The sequence below is a fragment of the Vitis vinifera genome, chromosome 1 (assembly GCF_030704535.1).
Source record: "Vitis vinifera cultivar Pinot Noir 40024 chromosome 1, ASM3070453v1".
Lineage (NCBI taxonomy): Eukaryota > Viridiplantae > Streptophyta > Magnoliopsida > Vitales > Vitaceae > Vitis > Vitis vinifera.
This window is the reverse complement of record NC_081805.1, coordinates 918,594-937,208: the sequence shown is the minus strand read 5'-3', so window position 1 is coordinate 937,208 and position 18,615 is coordinate 918,594. Positions and strand designations below refer to the sequence as shown.

The 18,615-nt window shown below is 39.2% G+C and overlaps 2 protein-coding genes across 3 annotated transcripts; one reads left to right on the top strand and one right to left on the bottom strand.

The window, feature by feature from the left end:
• Positions 1-58: 58 nt before the first annotated feature.
• Positions 59-2,575, bottom strand: LOC100853109 (pentatricopeptide repeat-containing protein At4g11690). 2 transcript variants are annotated; one of them, XM_019221991.2, is made up of 2 exons: positions 1,719-2,575; positions 59-645 (listed from the first exon to the last, which is right to left on the bottom strand). In XM_019221991.2, the coding sequence occupies exon 1, from the start codon at positions 2,486-2,488 to the stop codon at positions 1,724-1,726; it is 765 nt and encodes a 254-aa protein (XP_019077536.1). In that variant the 5' UTR covers positions 2,489-2,575; the 3' UTR covers positions 59-645; positions 1,719-1,723. The 2 variants fall into 2 exon arrangements, with proteins under 2 accessions (XP_019077536.1, XP_003631195.2); XM_003631147.4 differs by having other exon boundaries at positions 59-652; positions 1,719-2,563.
• Positions 2,576-3,612: 1,037 nt separating this feature from the next.
• LOC100247562 (uncharacterized) lies at positions 3,613-18,500 on the top strand. Its single transcript, XM_010651042.3, has 15 exons — positions 3,613-3,851; positions 4,030-4,137; positions 4,237-4,351; positions 5,303-6,096; positions 6,285-6,416; positions 6,981-7,070; positions 7,186-7,309; positions 7,677-8,000; positions 8,967-9,031; positions 15,993-16,167; positions 17,136-17,240; positions 17,329-17,430; positions 17,510-17,683; positions 17,954-18,085; positions 18,157-18,500. Coding segments are annotated over exons 1-15 (2,601 nt in total). The 5' UTR covers positions 3,613-3,849; the 3' UTR covers positions 18,316-18,500.
• The last annotated feature ends 115 nt before the right edge of the window (positions 18,501-18,615 follow it).

Here is an 18,615-nt window from a genome sequence, read left to right as displayed (position 1 = left end):
TTGTTTATTCTTATAAGCAAAAAAGAAAAAAGAAATGAAATAGAATAAAATAAAAGAATCATAAAACCAGATCACAACATCATATTATCAAGTTTGAGATCAATGCAATTGAAGATCTCAATTCAAATTGCAAGATAATCAACAGATTGTTTACAGTGCTCTCCTCTTCTTGTAAACTTTCTGCACTAACACCAGTCTGGAACACTTCCTTCTGACATATAACAGTGGTCACTTGGCTGGCTCTGCAACCTGGCATGAAGCCCTGGAACTACACACCCAGATTGAAAATAACAGCTAAATAGATGGAAGATCATTTCCCAGAAAAGTACAGACTACAGCAAATGGGCGGGCATTAAAAACCAAAATGGACTGAGGATCTTTATGATGCTCTTACTCCAGCATGCAGGGGGATGGGTCGTCTTCCATGGAGCAAGCTGAAGACAGCCATATTTGTCAAAGATACTGTAAAGATTGAATAGATCATTGTCTTGCATGTTTCTGAAGCCTTTTACTGGTTATGGTCTTTGAGAATAAGCAGGTAAAACATTTGACACAACAGCTAGAATTCAGCATGGTCTTCCTCCTGCTGTGCATATACCTTCATTTAATGTCACTTCTTATCAATAGCCCTTCATGGAGACCTTACTGCAGCCTAACATGAAGAACAGGGAATGAATAAAAACCCATTCAACAAAATTACTATTTCAGGAAACTGAGGGAAATAGAGCAAACAGATCAACAGATAGATCACATAACAGATTGAGTGAAAACTTTTATCAATGAAACATTGCTGAGATTTCACAGAGATCTCACAGGTGAGCTTAGGATTGAGTATCGGATAACCCACTAGGGCATTTGAAATTTAGTTTAGTTTTTCCCAGTCGAGATATGGTCCTGCCCAAGCAGAACTGGTTCACTCAGTCCTCCATGCATACACCCATCATTCCTTTACATGTAATGAAGCTTTGTCAATAAGTTTTTATTCTCAAGAACACCTGCTATTACTTTGCACCAATCCAAAACAATTAACCACCACTCAGTCCCACAGACCGATTAAGTAAACAGATATTTCTCTATAGACGGGTTTGGGATATCTCACATCAGATAGGGAAAAAGTTTCTAATGCAACGTATGTATGGATTGTTCTTCACTATACAAACGAGTTTTAAAACCGTGAGGACCCAAACTAACAATACCTATACAACTGGGAGAGGGTCTTTACACTGTTTCCCTTTGGAAGCAATTATACAGACACAATCATCTACTGTTTTGAAGAGACTCCAGTTCCCAATAGAATCAACTGGTACCAGGGATCCCACCAAGTGAGTGTACCACGACTACCTCCAAATGCAATGACAGCCCAAGATTAATTCCTGCAAATGGGATCACTCCTCATATGTCCAACTTTTAAGCCAATCACTAACACTTCCCATATTTCCAACTTTTAAGCCAGTCAATAAACCCTAAAATGGGAGACACTAGTCCTGAACAGCTTTAACACAAGATGTAATCACATTCATGAAGGAAGGAAATGAGTGTCTAGGGTCTCTGGCCTGCCACCAATTCTTGTTAGTTATTGCTTTGATTCTACAATCAATTCCTCAAAACGCAATTTTATTTTTTCAATCAATTAAATCACATTTGATATGACAGAATTAAACTAGAAGAGGTACGCAATCTCCTGAGAGAGTAGAATTAAAGAGAAATCAAATTATTACCAGCTCTACTCCACCCAATTCCCAATCATCCGATCAAGCAAATTCGCCACCTTCCCAAAACCCTCACCGCCATCTCCAACACATCTCAGAACCGCATCCAACTCCTTAGCTTCCCCAATCCGCGCCTCCCTCAACAAACTCCTATAAACCCGGGTCCTCAAATCCGCCGCAGGCGCCATATCCGCCCCCACCATTGCCCGGAGAACCTTCAGGGCCTCAAGAACAAACCCATTTCTACAAAACCCATGAACCAAAAGGGAGTACGCCGCCACGTGGGGGGTGCAATGAGAATCAGGTCTGGACATCCAATTGAACACTTTAAAAGCCTCTTTGGGCCTGCGTTTCTTGAAGTAGGAAGAGATAAGCAGAGTGGTGATAGGTCGGAGTGAGTAGTGGGCAAATTGGTTGTGCTTGAGGCGAGTAAGCAGCGCCATGGGTTGGGTCATATCGGGTTCCGAGGTGAGGCGGTCAATGAGAATGCGCAGAGAGAGGGATTCCAGAGGTGGGTTTGCCAGGAACGATGCGTCGACGAGGCGGATGGCGGTTGGGAGTTGGTTTGAGGAGCAGAGGCGTGGGATGAGAAGGCTGATCTTTGTGAGCTCTTCTGGGGTTAAATCGATATGTTTCTTTGCAGCAGCCGCCGCCGCCACCTCCGCAGCAGCAGAAGAAGAAGAGGAGGAAGAAGAAGAGAGGGTTGAGAACAGGAGAGAGATTGGGTTTGAGGGGAGGGAGGGAGCAGAGACGAAGAGACTACGTTGCAGTGGTTTCATCTCCGGCTCGAATGGGTATTCCGGGAACGAATCGTTATTTCACGACATATAAAATTAAATATACAAAATTTAATTTAATATTTCCCTTTTCTTTTTCTTTTATATAACGCATATAAAATAAAATTATAAATTTACTTCTCATAAAAATAATATATAAATAAAAAAATAGTTAATTCAATTTATAATTATTTCTCTATAATAAAAAATTAAATAGTAATTCAAAATTTTAAAAGAGAAGGTGTGAGTCGTGACCTATCTCAATGTAAATTGAAATTGGGTAAAGAAATAAAAAACGAAGAATTTAAAGTGTAAAATAAGTAAAACAAATTTTGTTTTTTTTGGGAATTGTTTTTTGAAAATAGGTTTTTTTTTTATAACAAATTTTATATGTTTTAAATTATTTTTTGTTATAATGCTTTGAACAAAATATGAAAAATCGATTAAAAAATTAGACTTTTTATATAAGTGCAAAATATAAAAATCTGACACAATTATTTTTGTTTTTAAGTTCTTTGATAAAATTTTAGTTCTCAAAATAAGTTTTTTTTTTTAAGAAATATTTTTGAAACTTTGTTTTCCATTTTTACTTTCATTTTTATTTAAATAAATATTTTGAAAATATTGGTGTTTAAATTATTAAAATTTTTATGTTATGTTTGGTTTTAGAATTTGAAAGAAAATATAAGTGAAAGAAAATAAAGAGTAAAACTAAAAAGAAAAAAAAATTTAAGTTAATAAAATGGTTTTATATGTTTTTTAAAATTCATTTTAGTTATGTTTCAGATTAAATAATTTTAAATTTTATAATTTTTTAAAATACTTTTAATTATATTTAATTTTTTTTTTATATTTTTAATGATGAAATCAAATATATAAAAATAATTTTTTTATAATTTTTTTAGTAGTTTTTAGAACCAAATATAACCTTAAAGATATTTTTTATTTAATAAAATGTGATTATTTAGACTTCTATTTTTCAAAATTAAGTTAAATTGAATTAGGGTTTATTTAAATTTTAAAAAATACTATAAAAAAAAATCTAACAATTTATTAATTTATGACTATGTAATTAAATTTATTATATTGATGTTTGTTTTAAAAAAATTAGAGTTTTTGTTTTATTTTTTTAATAAAGATATATGATTTAATATATTAAATTTACTCACAAATCATAAACTGCAGGAAGGGTGAGAAATTAGAGAATACAAAGAGTTCCAGTGAAGCCGAAGCGGTTTAGCAGCAGCCACTCCCCCGTCGCCGACGAAGCAGCCGTAACGCCACAGCCAACAAAGCTCCACTGTCACCGCCGCCAAATTTTTCGACCACCTCCTACACCTAGGTTTACTTTGAACCAAGGAAAGATGTAAGTGTTTTGTATCAAAGAATTTTCGATTATCTTCCGTTTGTTTGCTAAGAAACTGCAGGAAAACACAAGAAAATCGAACTTTCCGCTGTCATAATTTTGATTTATTTCGCCAAATTCTTTGCTTAGTTCATTATGATCGAAATTTATGATTATTTTTTTCTTTTTTGTGCATAAGGTCTCGGATATGTGTGAAGAATTTGCCAAAATACGTGGCTGAGGACCGCCTCAGAGATCATTTTTCTCAAAAAGGAGAAATAACCGACGCCAAGCTTATGAGAACCAAGTAATCCTGATTTGTTAACTATGTTGTTTGGGTTCGTGTTCAAAAAATTGTTTATTCTCTGATTGACAATGGAAATTTTAATTTGGGGGTATTTTTCAGAGAGGGTAAAAGTAGGCAGTTCGCATTTATTGGGTTTCGGACTGAGCAGGAAGCTGAAGAAGCTCTGAAATTCTTCAACAACTCGTACCTTGATACTTGCAGAATTACCTGTGAGGTTTGCTGTTTGAAACTCTCCTGTCTTGTGGAAATGTAAATTTGAATTTTTTTTTTGCTATTATTAGGAATAAAAGAAAAACTTCTATGGTAGTTTTTTTGTCCGAAGACATTAGGAACTCGGGAAGCGGAAATGATTAAACCCTATAAGTTGGATCTTCAAGAGTTGAAACACGTAAACTTGTTTGAAGGCAATGATTTTACATTAAACTACTTAGAAAATTAGAGCCTTCTTGTTCAGTTCTGGATTAGGTGTAACCTATGACATATTGAATACTCCAGAGCTTAAAGATATGTAATGAAAGTGGAGTGATGAACTAACAATGCGCTAAGCTTGAAATGAAACTCATTCTGAATTTCAAAATGCTTGTAGCATCTGATTGCTTGAAAGCACAAAGTGGCAGACTTGGGATGCAATACTTAAAGCTTGGAATGTGAAGAAGAGTTAATCTGCCCAAATGCATTTAGAAAGACATGCACACAAAGATGAACAAGACAATTATTTTAGCTTGGAATTTGAGAGGCAAACACTCTTTGATTACTTTAAGCACACGTTTAATATTTAGCTAAAGCCACAGGGTTATAGCTTGGTGATAGTGTTGTTTAGTAATGAATTGGAGGTACCGAGCTCTAGCCTTCCTAGTATTTAAGTAGTGTAGGGTGAAGGGGCAGGCCCATATCACCAAAGGGTTGCTTTACCTACAGTTTGAATAAATGCTCACTGTCGGTGGATTCCCCACCGAAAAAAATATACATGCCCTAAAACACACATAGAGACAATAAGAACATAATAAAATATGGTTAGAAATATAAATGGAATTTGCTCATGTTCAGAATATTGTAAACTATTGAATACCTAACTGCACATAAATTTATAAGCAGACACATAACAGAAGACAATGATTTTAGCTTGAAATGTTAGGAACAGTGAGCCCTATTCTTTTACTTCCAGATTGCTCGTAAGGTAGGGGATCCAGACATCCCTCGTCCATGGAGTCGATATTCTTTGAAGAAAGAAGATAAATCAACTGAAGTGGAGAAGAAAGATAGGGGTACTAAAAATTCGAGCCATGTGGGTTCTAAAGGAGAGAAATCGAAAAAGGGCAGTGAGAATGATGATCCTCAGCTTCAGGAGTTTCTTCAGGTTATGCAACCAAGGGTTAAGTCGAAAATGTGGGCAAATGATACATTGGGAGTTCCCCCTCTTGATCATAATGGCAAAAACAGTGACAAGCAGACTCAATCTATGAGGGAAGGCAGAGATGAGGCAGTTCAAATGCAAGCTGATTTAGATGAATCTGATGAAAGAGAAGATGAGTTATCAGACAGTCAGATGGATACGAAACCTAACAATCTAGCTCATGATGAAGTCATTTCAGACATGGATTACTTCAAGAGTAGAGTGAAGAAGAAGTGGTCAGATTCAGAAAGTGATGATGTTTCAGAAAGTGGTGATGATTCAGAAAGTGATGACGATTCAGAAAGTGGTGATGATAATGATGACAACATTGATTCTTTTAATAAGAAAAGCGTTGAGAGTCAAGATGTTCAACAAGTATGTCAGCATGGACAGCACAACACCATTAAAAACGATGTCGCCCAAGAGAAGGTTGATGATGAGGACCATTCTGAAGAATCTGATGGTGAAAGGATGGACTCAGGGAACCCATTGTTAAGTTCAAAAGATGGGAAAGATGTTCTTGAGACTGGTCGGCTTTTTGTCCGTAATCTTCCATATACTGCAACGTACTGATCCTTGCTCCCTCTTTGCTTTTTTCTTTTTTCCTTTTTCTTTTTGGGTGTATACTGCAATATATTTTTGGTAAAGTGTAAGATAAATTCATTTGTGTTGCCATTTTTTTATTCTAATTGGATTTATGTTTTTCTTATAACTTCTGAGTCCTGATTCCTTAAATGTTCTTGATGTTATTCAGTGAGGATGAACTTGAGGAGCTCTTTAGCAAATTTGGCAATGTATCACAGGTTCATCTTGTTGTGAATAAAGATACAAAACGATCAAAGGGAATTGCCTATGTTCTTTTCACACTTCCTGAATCTGCAGTGAGGTAATTGTTTGTGTTATAGCTTAACTGTTCATATTTTCATCATACTGAATTACTTCTTCATAATATTTAATAAGTAGTTTGAGGGTGTTTTGGGACGCCCACCTTGATACTCTTTCCAGTTTGAGCTTGGTAATGTGCTTTTGCTGCACATAATGTGGATACCCTGATGATCACACTTAAAAATGTGGCATTTGCTTGAGGTGGACCATGATCTGAGACTTGCTTATCTACCTGGATCAAAGATAGGATTCTCATGAAAATGGTGCATTAGTTTGTAGATTTTTTTTTTGTTTTTAAAAAAAAACTTAAATTATGAGCTACATTTCATCCTTCCTTGCTTTGATCTTAGTGTTATAGACTATTTAATATTTTTCATTTTGTTTATGTGTGTGTGTCAGATCCTGGGATGCTATACGAGCTCCTTCCCTTGCTTTTAGTTTATCATTTTCAGTCTCTAGGTTTATCCCTCTTAATATTGACAATAGTATTCAACTGTCTTGGATCTTGTCATTTGCTAACAGTATTATTTTATAAAGGCCATTAATAATTTCTTGTCTTATTCAGGGCATTGGAAGAATTAGACAATTCAATTTTCCAAGGCAGATTATTGCACGTCATGCCAGCGAGAGAAAAAAAACCTTCTGAGAAACAGGAGTAAGTAGCATGAAGACATTATCAGAGCCTTTCAAGTTCACCTTGTTCTTGATCTCTCAGTCATCTATTTGCATAACATAATGATGGAACTGTTTTGACGTCACTACCTATCTAGGGCCAATGCTTCTGCAAGCCAATCTTCAAAAACTTTAAAGCAAAAGAGGGAGGAGGAAAAGAAGGCATCGGAAGCTAGTGGTGATACACGAGCATGGAACAGTTTGTTTATGCGCACTGATACAGTATGTTTCAAGTCTTACACCACAGTACACATTACTCATAGTCCACAAAACTTCATTTCATTCAATGTTTTTTTGGTTTGTCGCAATTTGCAAGAATAAAATAATAAATTTATACAATGAGGGATGGAAACTTCCATCACAAATATAAGATGTGTCCTGAATGTCATCTCTGAGTCCAATGCAGAAGGAAATGGACATTTAAGGTAAGGAAAGAATCAATGGTTGATTCTGTATGACATTTTGCTGGGACGTGCAAAAAATCATGAGTATTCATGTCTGCCTTCCTTTAATAAGTTGTTTCTGCATTCACTTGATGGTCTATTCTAAAATTCTTTGCCCTGATTTCCATTTCTCTGTATATTAATAGGTTGTTGAAAATATCGCTAGGAAATATGGTATAAGTAAAAGTGATTTACTTGACTCACAAGCCGATGATCTCGCCGTACGTATTGCATTGGGAGAAACTCAAGTGATAGCGGAGACAAAGAAGGCTCTTATAAATGCTGGAGTAAATATAGCCTCTTTAGAGGAATTTGTTGCTGGGAAAACTGAGGGTGCAAAGAGAAGCAACCACATTCTACTAGTGAAGAACTTGCCTTATGGTTCATCTGAAGGTGAACTAGCTAAAATGTTTGGGAAATATGGGAGTTTGGACAAAATTATTCTTCCTCCGACAAAAACATTAGCCTTGGTATATGTTTATTCTTTATAATCTTGAGTTATATTGCATAAGGTTTTATATGCCATTAGGTTTTTAATGAGTTCCAATTCTTGAATCTTTTTTCTTGAACAAACTGGATATATCTTCTGCCCCTTTTACATCCTGTTTTGACACAGTTGGACTAAATCTGCTCAATATTCATGTAAAATTATCGAATGAAACAATGATTCTCCTGTTGGCGGTTTCATATTTTACAGGTGCAAAATATAAACAATCAGTGTTACCCTTACCAATATGTTCAGGGGTCATGTGTATATTATATTAACAATTAGTTGGTTACCTTCTAGAAGATCATTAACACACATTCAGTGCCCTAAATCAGCCTCTATATCTGGAAAATTGATTTTCTAGGATGAATTTTTATTTTGATCCACAGAATTTGTTTGACTAGTCTGCTACTATATATTACTGCTTTATTCGATGGACGTGTACTTGGTCCATGGAAGCTAAAATTTTCCTTAAGTTCTGCATTACTCTATGGTTATAGAATATATGATTTCTATTTTGTGAGGTTGCTAATCTGGAAAAGCAGTGTAGCTGCATTCAAAGGCCTTGGGTTAATTTATGACCCATCAGCTAAATGACAAGCCTCAACATAATCTTATAGATTAGATGCAGTTGATAGCTAGATGAAATTATATTCAATCATATTTTGACCAGGTTTTTGTAATTGTGGGGGAACCCTCATCCTTCTCATGTACTTTTTATCTATAATTAACACCTCTTTTGTTTCTGATAAAAAAAAAAAAAAAAAGAGCTAGATGAAATTGATGGTGATTTAATAATCAATTTTCTTTTTGATCTTTACTTTCCTTACTCAAGTTTTAATACTGCAAAGTAAAAGAAATATCCTGATAATCAGTTGTTGAAATTACAATACTTGATTGTTTACTAGTACATTTACATGTACTTTGTCATTGATATTTTTTTTTTCAGGTGGTTTTCCTTGAACCAGCGGAAGCTCGTGCTGCTTTCAGAGGTTTAGCATACAAGCGTTACAAGTAAGTTTTTTTGATAAGTAAGCATATAATATATTGAAAAGAGGCCAAAAAGCCACACGCATACAGGGAGTATACAATCTAGCTAGAGCCTCAAAAAACACAGAGAAAACAAAAAACAACAAAAAACCCACCAGCCCTTATATGGCGGCTATCCACTCCAGGGATCCTATAAGAGACAACGACTTCTCTCCACTATACATTCTCGCCCATCCCCATAAAATACAGACAAAAGAATTTTTTAATTTCTGGATATCTAACACCCCCCCCCCCTAAAAGCAAGCCTATTTCTTTCCTTCCAAAGAGTCCAAAAGATGTACAACGGTATAGACTTCCATATCTTTTTCCTTTTTTTCCCTACAAAAGGGCCCCTCCAGCTTAATAGGACCTCCTTTACAGTTTCTGGAAAGACCCACTTAACACCAACCAAAGCATATATCATATCCCACAGGACTCTTGCCACTATACTATGTATGAGTATGTGATTTACAGTTTCCTCTTCACATCCACACAAGAAGCACCGATTAGGGAGATGCCACCCTCTTCTCTGGAGCCTATCAAGCGTGAGCACCTTGCCCCAAGTAGCTTCCCAAGCAAAAAACAAAATTTTTGTTTGAACTTTATCCACCCAAATGTTGTTCTTCGGAAAATTGTTAGCCACAGAATTTACCACCAAGTTATAGGCTTCTTTAACTTTAAACTTTCCATTTTTCCCCCCTTTCCAAAAAACAGCATCCTCTTCTAAAGTAGGATTGAGCCCCCTCAATGTATGAAGCAAATTCCCTACCAAATCCAACTCCCAATCATTAAATCCCCTCACAAATCTTACATCCCAATCGCCTTGGCCCACATTCTGGTCCCACATATCCTCTACTGTACCATTCCTATGAGCAGCCATCCCATATAGATGAGGAAACCTTTGGGACAGCACTGTACATCCGCACCAAAGATTATTCCAAAATCTGATTCTGGTACCATTCCCCATCCTAAAAGCCATATTCTCCCAACACCAATCCTTTTCCTTCATAATTTCCTTCCACACCCCTACTCCAAAAGTCCCATTAGTCTTTTTGGTCATCCAACCAAACCCCTCTTGCCCAATTTCGCCACAAGTACTTGTCTCCACAAATTTTCCTTTTCACAAGCAAACCTCCAAATCCATTTCCCCAACAAAGCTTTATTTAACGGGACTAGCTTCCTTAAGCCAAGCCCCCCCTTTTCCTTCTCCGTACACACAATCTTCCAATTAACAATGTGCACTTTCCTTTCTAAATTTCCTCCTCCCCAAAGAAAATCCCTTTGCAATTTTTCTAATCTTCGTGCAACCAACTTGGGCATACGGAAAAGAGACATTTGGTACAAAGGTATGCTAGCCATCGTACTCTTAATGAGAATAAGTCTCCCACCTTTGGAAATATATTTCCGTTTCCAGTGCGCTAGTCTTTTTCTCATCTTCTCCTCCACCCCATCCCACACGGCTGCACTCTTGTTACGGGCCCCCAATGGCAGCCCCAAATACACAGAGGGCATAGAGCCCACTTTGCAGCCCAGTTCCGCTGCCATCTCCTCCATCTCTTCCACCTCGCCAACTGGGATTAATTCACTTTTCTCCAAATTAATACTTAATCCTGACGCGGCTTCAAACCAGAACAGAATCCAACTGAGATAAGTTAGATACTCCTTCCTAGCTTCACAAAGAACTATAGTATCATCCGCAAAGAGCAGGTGGGAAACATGCACTGGCTGCCTTCCTCCTCCTCGGATCCTACACCCTGACAAAAAACCCCCTTCAACAGCCCTTCTGATTAGATTGCTCAGCACCTCCATTCCCATCTCAAAGAGGTAGGGAGAGAGGGGATCTCCTTGCCTCAACCCCTTAGAACTTGGAAAGAAACCGGCCGACACTCCATTCACCAACACCGAAAATTTGGCTGTGGAGATACAACTCCACATCCATCCCAGCCACCTTGAACTGAACCCCATCTTTCTCATGACTTTCATCAGAAACTTCCAATTTAGGCTGTCGTAGGCTTTCTCTATGTCCAGCTTACAAATGAGACCTCTCTCTCCCATTTTTTGCCATGCATCAATTGCTTTATTTGCAATTAATGAGGCATCAAGGATCTGCCTCCCCATAACAAAAGCATTTTGATCAGTGGATACTACTCTCCCTATCACTTTTTTCAGTCTATTGGCTAAGACCTTGGCCAATAGTTTGTACAGCCCCCCTAAGAGACTGATTGGCCTGAATTCCCCAAGGTCTTCAGCCCCCCCCTTCTTGGGTATCAAGACCAAAAATGTACTGTTCATGCTCTTGATGAAGGCACTTTGCTCATAGAACTCTTTAAACATCTCCAAAACCTCTTCTTTAACTATAACCCAGCATCTTTGCCAAAAGGCCATAGTAAAGCCATCCGGTCCTGGGGCTTTGTCCCCATTCATCTCCATCAGGGCACTATGAATTTCCTCTTCAGAGAAAGGTTGTTCCAAGTTCTCTGCCTCTTGCTGATTTAGTTGCTCTAACTGCAGCCCTTCTATGTCCGCCTTCCAATCTGAATTTTCCGTAAGTAAATGCTGAAAGGCATTGGCCACCCCTTCTCTCACATCCTTTTCCTCAGTCAGCCACACCCCACCTATCTTAATTCTGTCCACATGATTGAATCTACGATGTGCATCCACCATACGATGGAAGTATCCTGTATTGTTGTCCCTTTCCCTTAGCCATAACTCTCTGGAATGCTGCCTCCAATGAGTTTCCTCCAAAGAGACCCACTTAGCATAACTATCCTTTGCTTCCTTTTTTGATACTGTTTCCTCCTCTGATAGTCTTCTCTCACATTCCACCCTGTCCCAGTGATTCACAAGCTACAGGGCAGCAACTTTATTGTCTTCCAATCTCCCAAACACTTCCCTATTCCACTCTTTAAGCTTCTGTTTCACTACTTTCAGTTTTGTAACCAGCCTAAAGCTAGCACTTCCTCTCACCTCTATTCCCTGCCACCAGCTATGGATTAGCTCTTGAAACCCTTCTACTTTAAGCCACATGTTTTCGAATCTGAACGGGGAAGGACCGCGTCTCATAATACCACCCTCCAGCACCACCGAGAAGTGGTCTGAAGCTGGCCTGGGCAGTCTTTTTTGAATCACACTGCTAAATTGATCCATCCAACTTGGGGTAACCAAAAATCTATCCAACCTGGCCCAATAACGATTATTTGGCCCCCCCACTCCACGTATAATCACCTCCTTGCAACGGGAGATCAATCAGGCCTAACTCATCTATAACCTGAGCAAATTTCCTCATTGCTGCAGAAATTCTCCCTTGCCTATTCTTCTCATTCTGAGAGCGAATGACGTTAAAGTCCCCCCCTACACACCAGGGCTCTTCCCATAGACCTCTGATAGCCCCTATCTCATCCCACATACAGTCCCTTTCATTTTTGGTGAACGGACCATACACCCCCGTGAATACCCAGACAACCCCATCTTCCACCTTCCTAAACCGGCAAGAAATAGTGAATTGCCCCTCCTCCCAATCCAACAGCTCCAGCAACCTTTTATCCCAGCAGACCAGAATACCTCCTGCCGTACCCGAAGCATCCACAGCCCTCCAGTCTAAGAATCTTCCCACTCCTATGCTTCTAACCACCCACTCGGACATCAGATTAATTTTCGTTTCCTGGATGCAAAGTAAGTCTACTTTCTGACTTCTCACAACAGCTTTAATTATTTTCCTCCTAGAGCAATCATTTGCTCCCCTCACATTCCAACATAAGATCTTAATCTTCATTAACTTCTATAAGCTGGCACCCTCTAACCTGAGAAGAACTTCTCTGCTTGCTCCCTCCCTCGTAGTTTATTGAGCATTCAAGCCTTTTCAGTTCCCTTTCAAACTTTGTCTTCTCTAAAACACCTCTACTGTATATCTTTTCTCTTCTCTTTCTGATTTTTGCCAGGAAATTCACGATTTCCTTCTCCAATCCTTCTATCGGGAAGCCTAAAAACTGGCTAAATTTGGCCAGATTGCACTCCTCCCATCCATTCTCCCTTTTCTCTCTAGCTTCTTGAGGCACTGTCAGCATTGACCCTTTCTCCCACTCCTTGTCATTATCATTCACAGTGATGTCTTCGGCCAATTCCCATTTCCCACCACCATTCACGACAGGTTTGATCGTATTCAGCGGGATTTCATTTTGAATCACCTCACATGCCACCCCAGAATGATCGTAATACTCCCCCTCCGGAGTCCGATCAAAAGAGAGAGAAGAAGAAGACAGGTACCCCGAGTCCCTACCCCCCCTTTGAATGAGAACAGACCCATACCTCGATTCCTCTGCAATTAACGCCCGATCGGTCACTGAGTAAGACGGAACCATTTGCTGCTTCCATGCGTCTTCCTTCTCCCTTATTTTGAGAAATTCAACTTCTCTATTTCTTCCCTCACTGAAATCACCCCGCTTCCAGATGGAGCCCCTCTCTGGCTTCCCTTTTCTGCTCTCAGGCTGTAACGGGCCTAACTGATCCCCCTCCCCTCCATTGCTCCTAGACAAACCTGGGCTCTCACCAACCCCAATCCACCAATCTGACTTTGAATAGGACGGCCCAATCCCATGCCCAGCCTCCTCAGCCACCACCCCTTTTAATTTTAACCCTTTTAATGGGCTCGGGCCCTTTTTCTCCCCCCTTTGGGCCTTAGGATATAACGTCCTACCTGAAGATGGGCCTGGGTGGAGAAGCCCATCCACCTGATCCAACTCCGCAGAAACCCGGGCCCCATACCCTGCTCCGACCCGCTCGCCAGTCCCCTCTCCAACTACCCCTCTGACCTGCTCATCTGTCCCGTCAGCAGTCCGCAGCAGCGCCTCGGGCCTAGCGCTTCTCTCCTCTCCTACGCGCTGGGTAGCGCGTGCCATAGCGTCACCCCTGACCTCCTCTCTGTAGTTTCCCTTCAAGCTACTTCCAGAGATCGACTTCCTCATCTCCGGCCTCACTTCCCACCATAGGTATAGTGAGTAACAAACCTCCTCCACCACTATGTCTACCCTGCTCGGCAAGCCTCCATTCTTCCTCTTAACAAGGATTCGAGCCCCTTCCAGGTCCACCATCTTCTCCGTCAGGGGATCCATGGCTACAAACCCTCCACATTTGTCCCCCACTTTCCGCAAAATGGACGGATCCCATAACGAAACTGGAAGTCCTAAAATCTTTACCCACACTTCCTTCCTGCTCCCACCTTCGTCTTCGCAACCACATCTAGGTCGCCATCGTTCCAGCCCTAACTGGACGCCTCCCACCCGCCTGCTTCCATAGGCAAGGACACGCTCGGCTTCACCCACATGCTGAAATTCCAAAAGGACTCTACCCGTTTCCATCCTTGCCAGCCCTAGATTACCCTGCAACCCCCATGTCCTCGCCATTAACCAGCCGAACCTCTTCATATCCATGCCATTTGCTAAGCTAGGGCTCCAGCTGCCTACGAGACAATACTCCAGTTTGCGCAGGTTGCCCCTGATTTCCTCTTCTCTCACTTCCACTCTTACCACTTCACCCCCCCTGCCCTCCGACCCCTTCACCATTTCTACAAACGACTTATTCATACTTGTTTCCACCATTGCCCTATCCTCCTGCTTTTTCTCTTTGACGCCATTATTTCCTGCCACCTTCTGTAGCATCTCCGCCATAAGATTCCACCCCCCTCCCTCACCTCTGCCTTTCGGGATGAAAATATTATACCTCCTCTTCTCCTTATCAATCACCCCCAATCTAATAAACATACCTGCTTTATTCTCATCCCGCACCAGAGAATAGACTCTCCCATTTTCCCTCCAACCCCTTTCCCATTTTCCCTTATCCTCTGCCTTAATACACTGAATCAGGCTATCCAGGAGAGCTTCTACGCTCCGCGGCCCCAAACGGACCCAAGATGAAACCCCTCCCTTACTCTCTTCAATAACAACTTGGAATCTGCCCTGTTTCTCCTCCACCCCGATCTTGAAGAACTTTGACTCCACCCCAAATCTCCCCTCTTTCCTTTTTTTCCTACCTCGCTTTTCTTCTCGAAAACCACCCTCGTCGTCCTCGCTCTCTCTCATGCTCCTTCTCTCACGAATTGATTGAGATACAGGAATGAACTTAAGCGTTACAAGTAAGTTCTTTCCTGTATCTCCTGTTGTTCTTCATAACTTGTCACAAGCATTTTGGAAAACCTAGTTCCGAGGTAACTATTGAAATGGTACCAGTGTTACTGTTCAATACCACCATTAAAGCTGGCAACAAGCCCAGTCAATCTCGAGAAATTCCAAAATAATAATTTTATTGATAAATAATTATAACCTTCCCCAATCTTAACCATGGGCAAGCATTTTTAAGCTTTCTAGTTCTTCAATTGATAGGAAAGGAATTGTTAGGTCTAGCTAAATAACATAAGAACAAAAATTGAACATGGATTACTAATGTTGCAAAAATTCTTCATTTCTGGACTGTGCATCACCTAGTCATTTTTCTGAGAATCAATGCCAGGCAAAACTAGAAATGATTATTTTAACAGGGACTCCCCACACCAAGCATTATAACAAAACTTTGTTGGATGAGCTTCATGTTCATTATGTTACTTTCTTATCTAAACCACTTCATAGACATCATTTTAGGAGCAATATTTTGTCATCTTATATTGTCTCTGGTTGCTATCAAAATCCTATTTTTATCTTTCCTTTTTTTTTGCAAAGAATCAACTTTTATTTTTTATTTTATAACCTCTACTCCTTTTTTTTACCTTTTGTCTCCTTACATCACTTTCTAACTTATATGTTTTCATGCATCTTTGCTTGAATGATTGTTCTCTCATTCCTTGACGTTGATGCATTCATCAGCAGAATTTACTACCAATTGCTGCATCAGAGGTCTATGCTAGTAGGCAAGTTTGATACGACATTAATGTTAAACTTTGTTTTTTCACTCTAAATAGGGATGCACCATTATATTTGGAATGGGCTCCTGGAAATATTCTCAGTCAAAATGCACCTTATGAGAATGATGCAAGTAGAAGTGTCATTGTTGGTGAACGTGATGTCAAGAGGATGTTACTAGAACAACAGGTGGAAGGAATATCAGATGTGGATATTGATCCTGATAGAGTTGAGGTCTGTCATTTTCTTTTCGTCACACATTTCTATTTCTTTTTATGCTACTTGTCAGTTATTTTCATATATTTACTTGATATGTATTTTTATTTCCTTTTTTTTCTTTGTCCATTTCATAGACTCCACCATGTAGTATTACTTGCTAGCTAATTGTTCCAAAATGCTGGAAATTTTCTTTTCTAGAGTAGCAAGCTTTTCATCCAAGACTTTGTTTCCCTTTCTCTATTCCCTCCATTTTCCTGGTTGACACAAACAGGACTTATCTTTGATCGCAGATCTTATTAGTTACGTAACTTGGGTGGGTTAGAAGGCTAACCCATGCTAAACCCATCTATCAATGTGTCAAGCTCATGCTAAACCCAACTTGAGGTCAGGCTAAGAATGCCCAACCCATACCCTGGGGTTCCCATGGGTTATCAATTTTCTTCATGGTGAACACTTAAGGTCATCAAATTTTTTCTTTCTCCCTGCTACAAAAAGCCTGTATCATAAATTAAATGGTTCCATTTTAAAATTTACAGATTGACAGTTGATACATTAGTGGGAGTGGATTGAAATGTGTGCTATGTTTTTTAGTATCATAGAAGCCTAAAACTTGTCTTTTTATGGACAAACTACTACTAAGAGAAAAAGGCTATTATGGGCGATTCCTAGTATATGGCCCAAAGGAAGCCTCAATTCTTGATTAGGAGTTGACTAAGAACTTCTACAATGCTGACTAGACACTTAACTTTACTTGAAATGATAAAGCATCTGTGATTTTATGGGGTTTGTTGTTCATTCTCAGATCATCATGAATTTTGCATAATTTCCTATTACATTTTTTTTGCATCATTAGAAGAGGGTTTTCATTTTTTATGGTGATCATTTCTTACATACTTGATGTATCTAAATATTATGATTGTTCTTCAGTGTTGAATAACTGTTTTGATAAGTCATTCTTTAATTTATTGTCTTTCATGCAACAGTCACGGTCCCTGTTTGTCAAGAACCTAAATTTTAAGACGTCTGGTGAGAGTTTGAGAAAGCATTTTAGTGAACACATGAAGGAGGGAAAAATCCGAAGTGTCAGGGTAATTCTTTTGCACTTTAGGACCTTTCCCATGTATTATTTGACCACATTATGCTCTTACGTTATGATTCTGACTTGTCCATGTGCAGGTGAAGGAGCACTTGAAAAATGGGAAGAATGTGTCAATGGGTTTTGGTTTTATAGAGTTTGATTCAGTTGAGACAGCAGTCAATGTTTGCAGCAATTTACAGGTATTATTTCATGCATCATACCAATCCATATCACTTGCTTGAAACAATGCATTTCTAATGTTCTCTCTCTCTATTTCAGGGTACTGTTCTGGATGGTCATGCTCTCATCCTGCAACTATGTCGTGCGAAGAAGGATGAACAAGTGCTGAAAAAGGTTGATAAGGATAAGAGTTCAACAAAATTAATTGTGAGAAATGTTGCTTTTGAGGCAACAGAGAAAGATCTGAGACAGTTGTTTAGTCCATTTGGCCAGGTAACTATTGGTCATTGCCATCACATTGTAAAGGTGTACTTATATCTTGAGAATGACTTAGAAAGATTGAAGGGGCAAAGATGAGAGTTGTTTAGTCCATTTCTTAGACTATTAAAAACCATTTTCCCTGATTCAATCTTCATCTGCCTCTTGCAACGATTCTCTATTGTGGTGATTCATCTTTATCACAAATTTATACAATTGATCTTTCTTGCTTTAGGGTCCAGACTCTGCTTCTCTGATTAACTCTCAAATTCTTGTTATTTGCAGATCAAGAGCTTAAGACTTCCAATGAAGTTTGGAAGCCATAGAGGCTTTGCATTTGTTGAATTTGTCACAAAGCAAGAGGCACAGAATGCTCTGCAAGCTCTTTCAAGCACTCATCTGTACGGTCGGCATCTGGTAAGTTCTCTACTTGTTTTTCTGTGGCTTGCATGCCATGAGAATACAACTATAACTTCAATTACTGTCAGGTCATGGAGAGAGCCAAGGAAGGTGAGAGCTTGGAAGAATTACGGGCTAGAACAGCTGCTCAGTTTACAGATCAGAATCCGACCAAGTTATCCAGGAAAAGGAAGCACATGGCCGCATTGGATGAAGGCACTGTTAAGTTTGAGAGGATTGCAGATTAGTGCTTCAAACAAAGTTTCATGTATTGTGAATGAGAACTGTGTTTTTTCAACCACATGTTTTATGAAATGAATATGTATCTCTTCATTAAATCATACAGGCTCCATTTTTCCTTGTTGGGAGCTTCTTTCAGTATCCTTTCATTTCATTTATTATAACTATGCTGGGCGATGGTTTGCCTTTAATAGCTGAAAAGCTTAAATTGTTAGATAACAGCGATTAACAATTTATATTAAACTGGTTTTGGATTGAAAATTAACATGCCCACTGTTGTTGGGGCTCTCAAGATTTAACGGGAAATG

Excerpts from the sequence above, each read along its gene's own strand:
- LOC100853109 (XM_019221991.2), bottom strand. The coding sequence starts at position 2,488 with ATGAAACCACTGCAACGTAGTCTCTTCGTCTCTGCTCCCTCCCTCCCC.
- LOC100247562 (XM_010651042.3), top strand. Across the intron at positions 7,071-7,185 it reads AAACCTTCTGAGAAACAGGA|GGCCAATGCTTCTGCAAGCC; the intron begins GTAAGTAGCATG and ends CTACCTATCTAG. Across the intron at positions 16,168-17,135 it reads TTGATCCTGATAGAGTTGAG|TCACGGTCCCTGTTTGTCAA; the intron begins GTCTGTCATTTT and ends TTCATGCAACAG.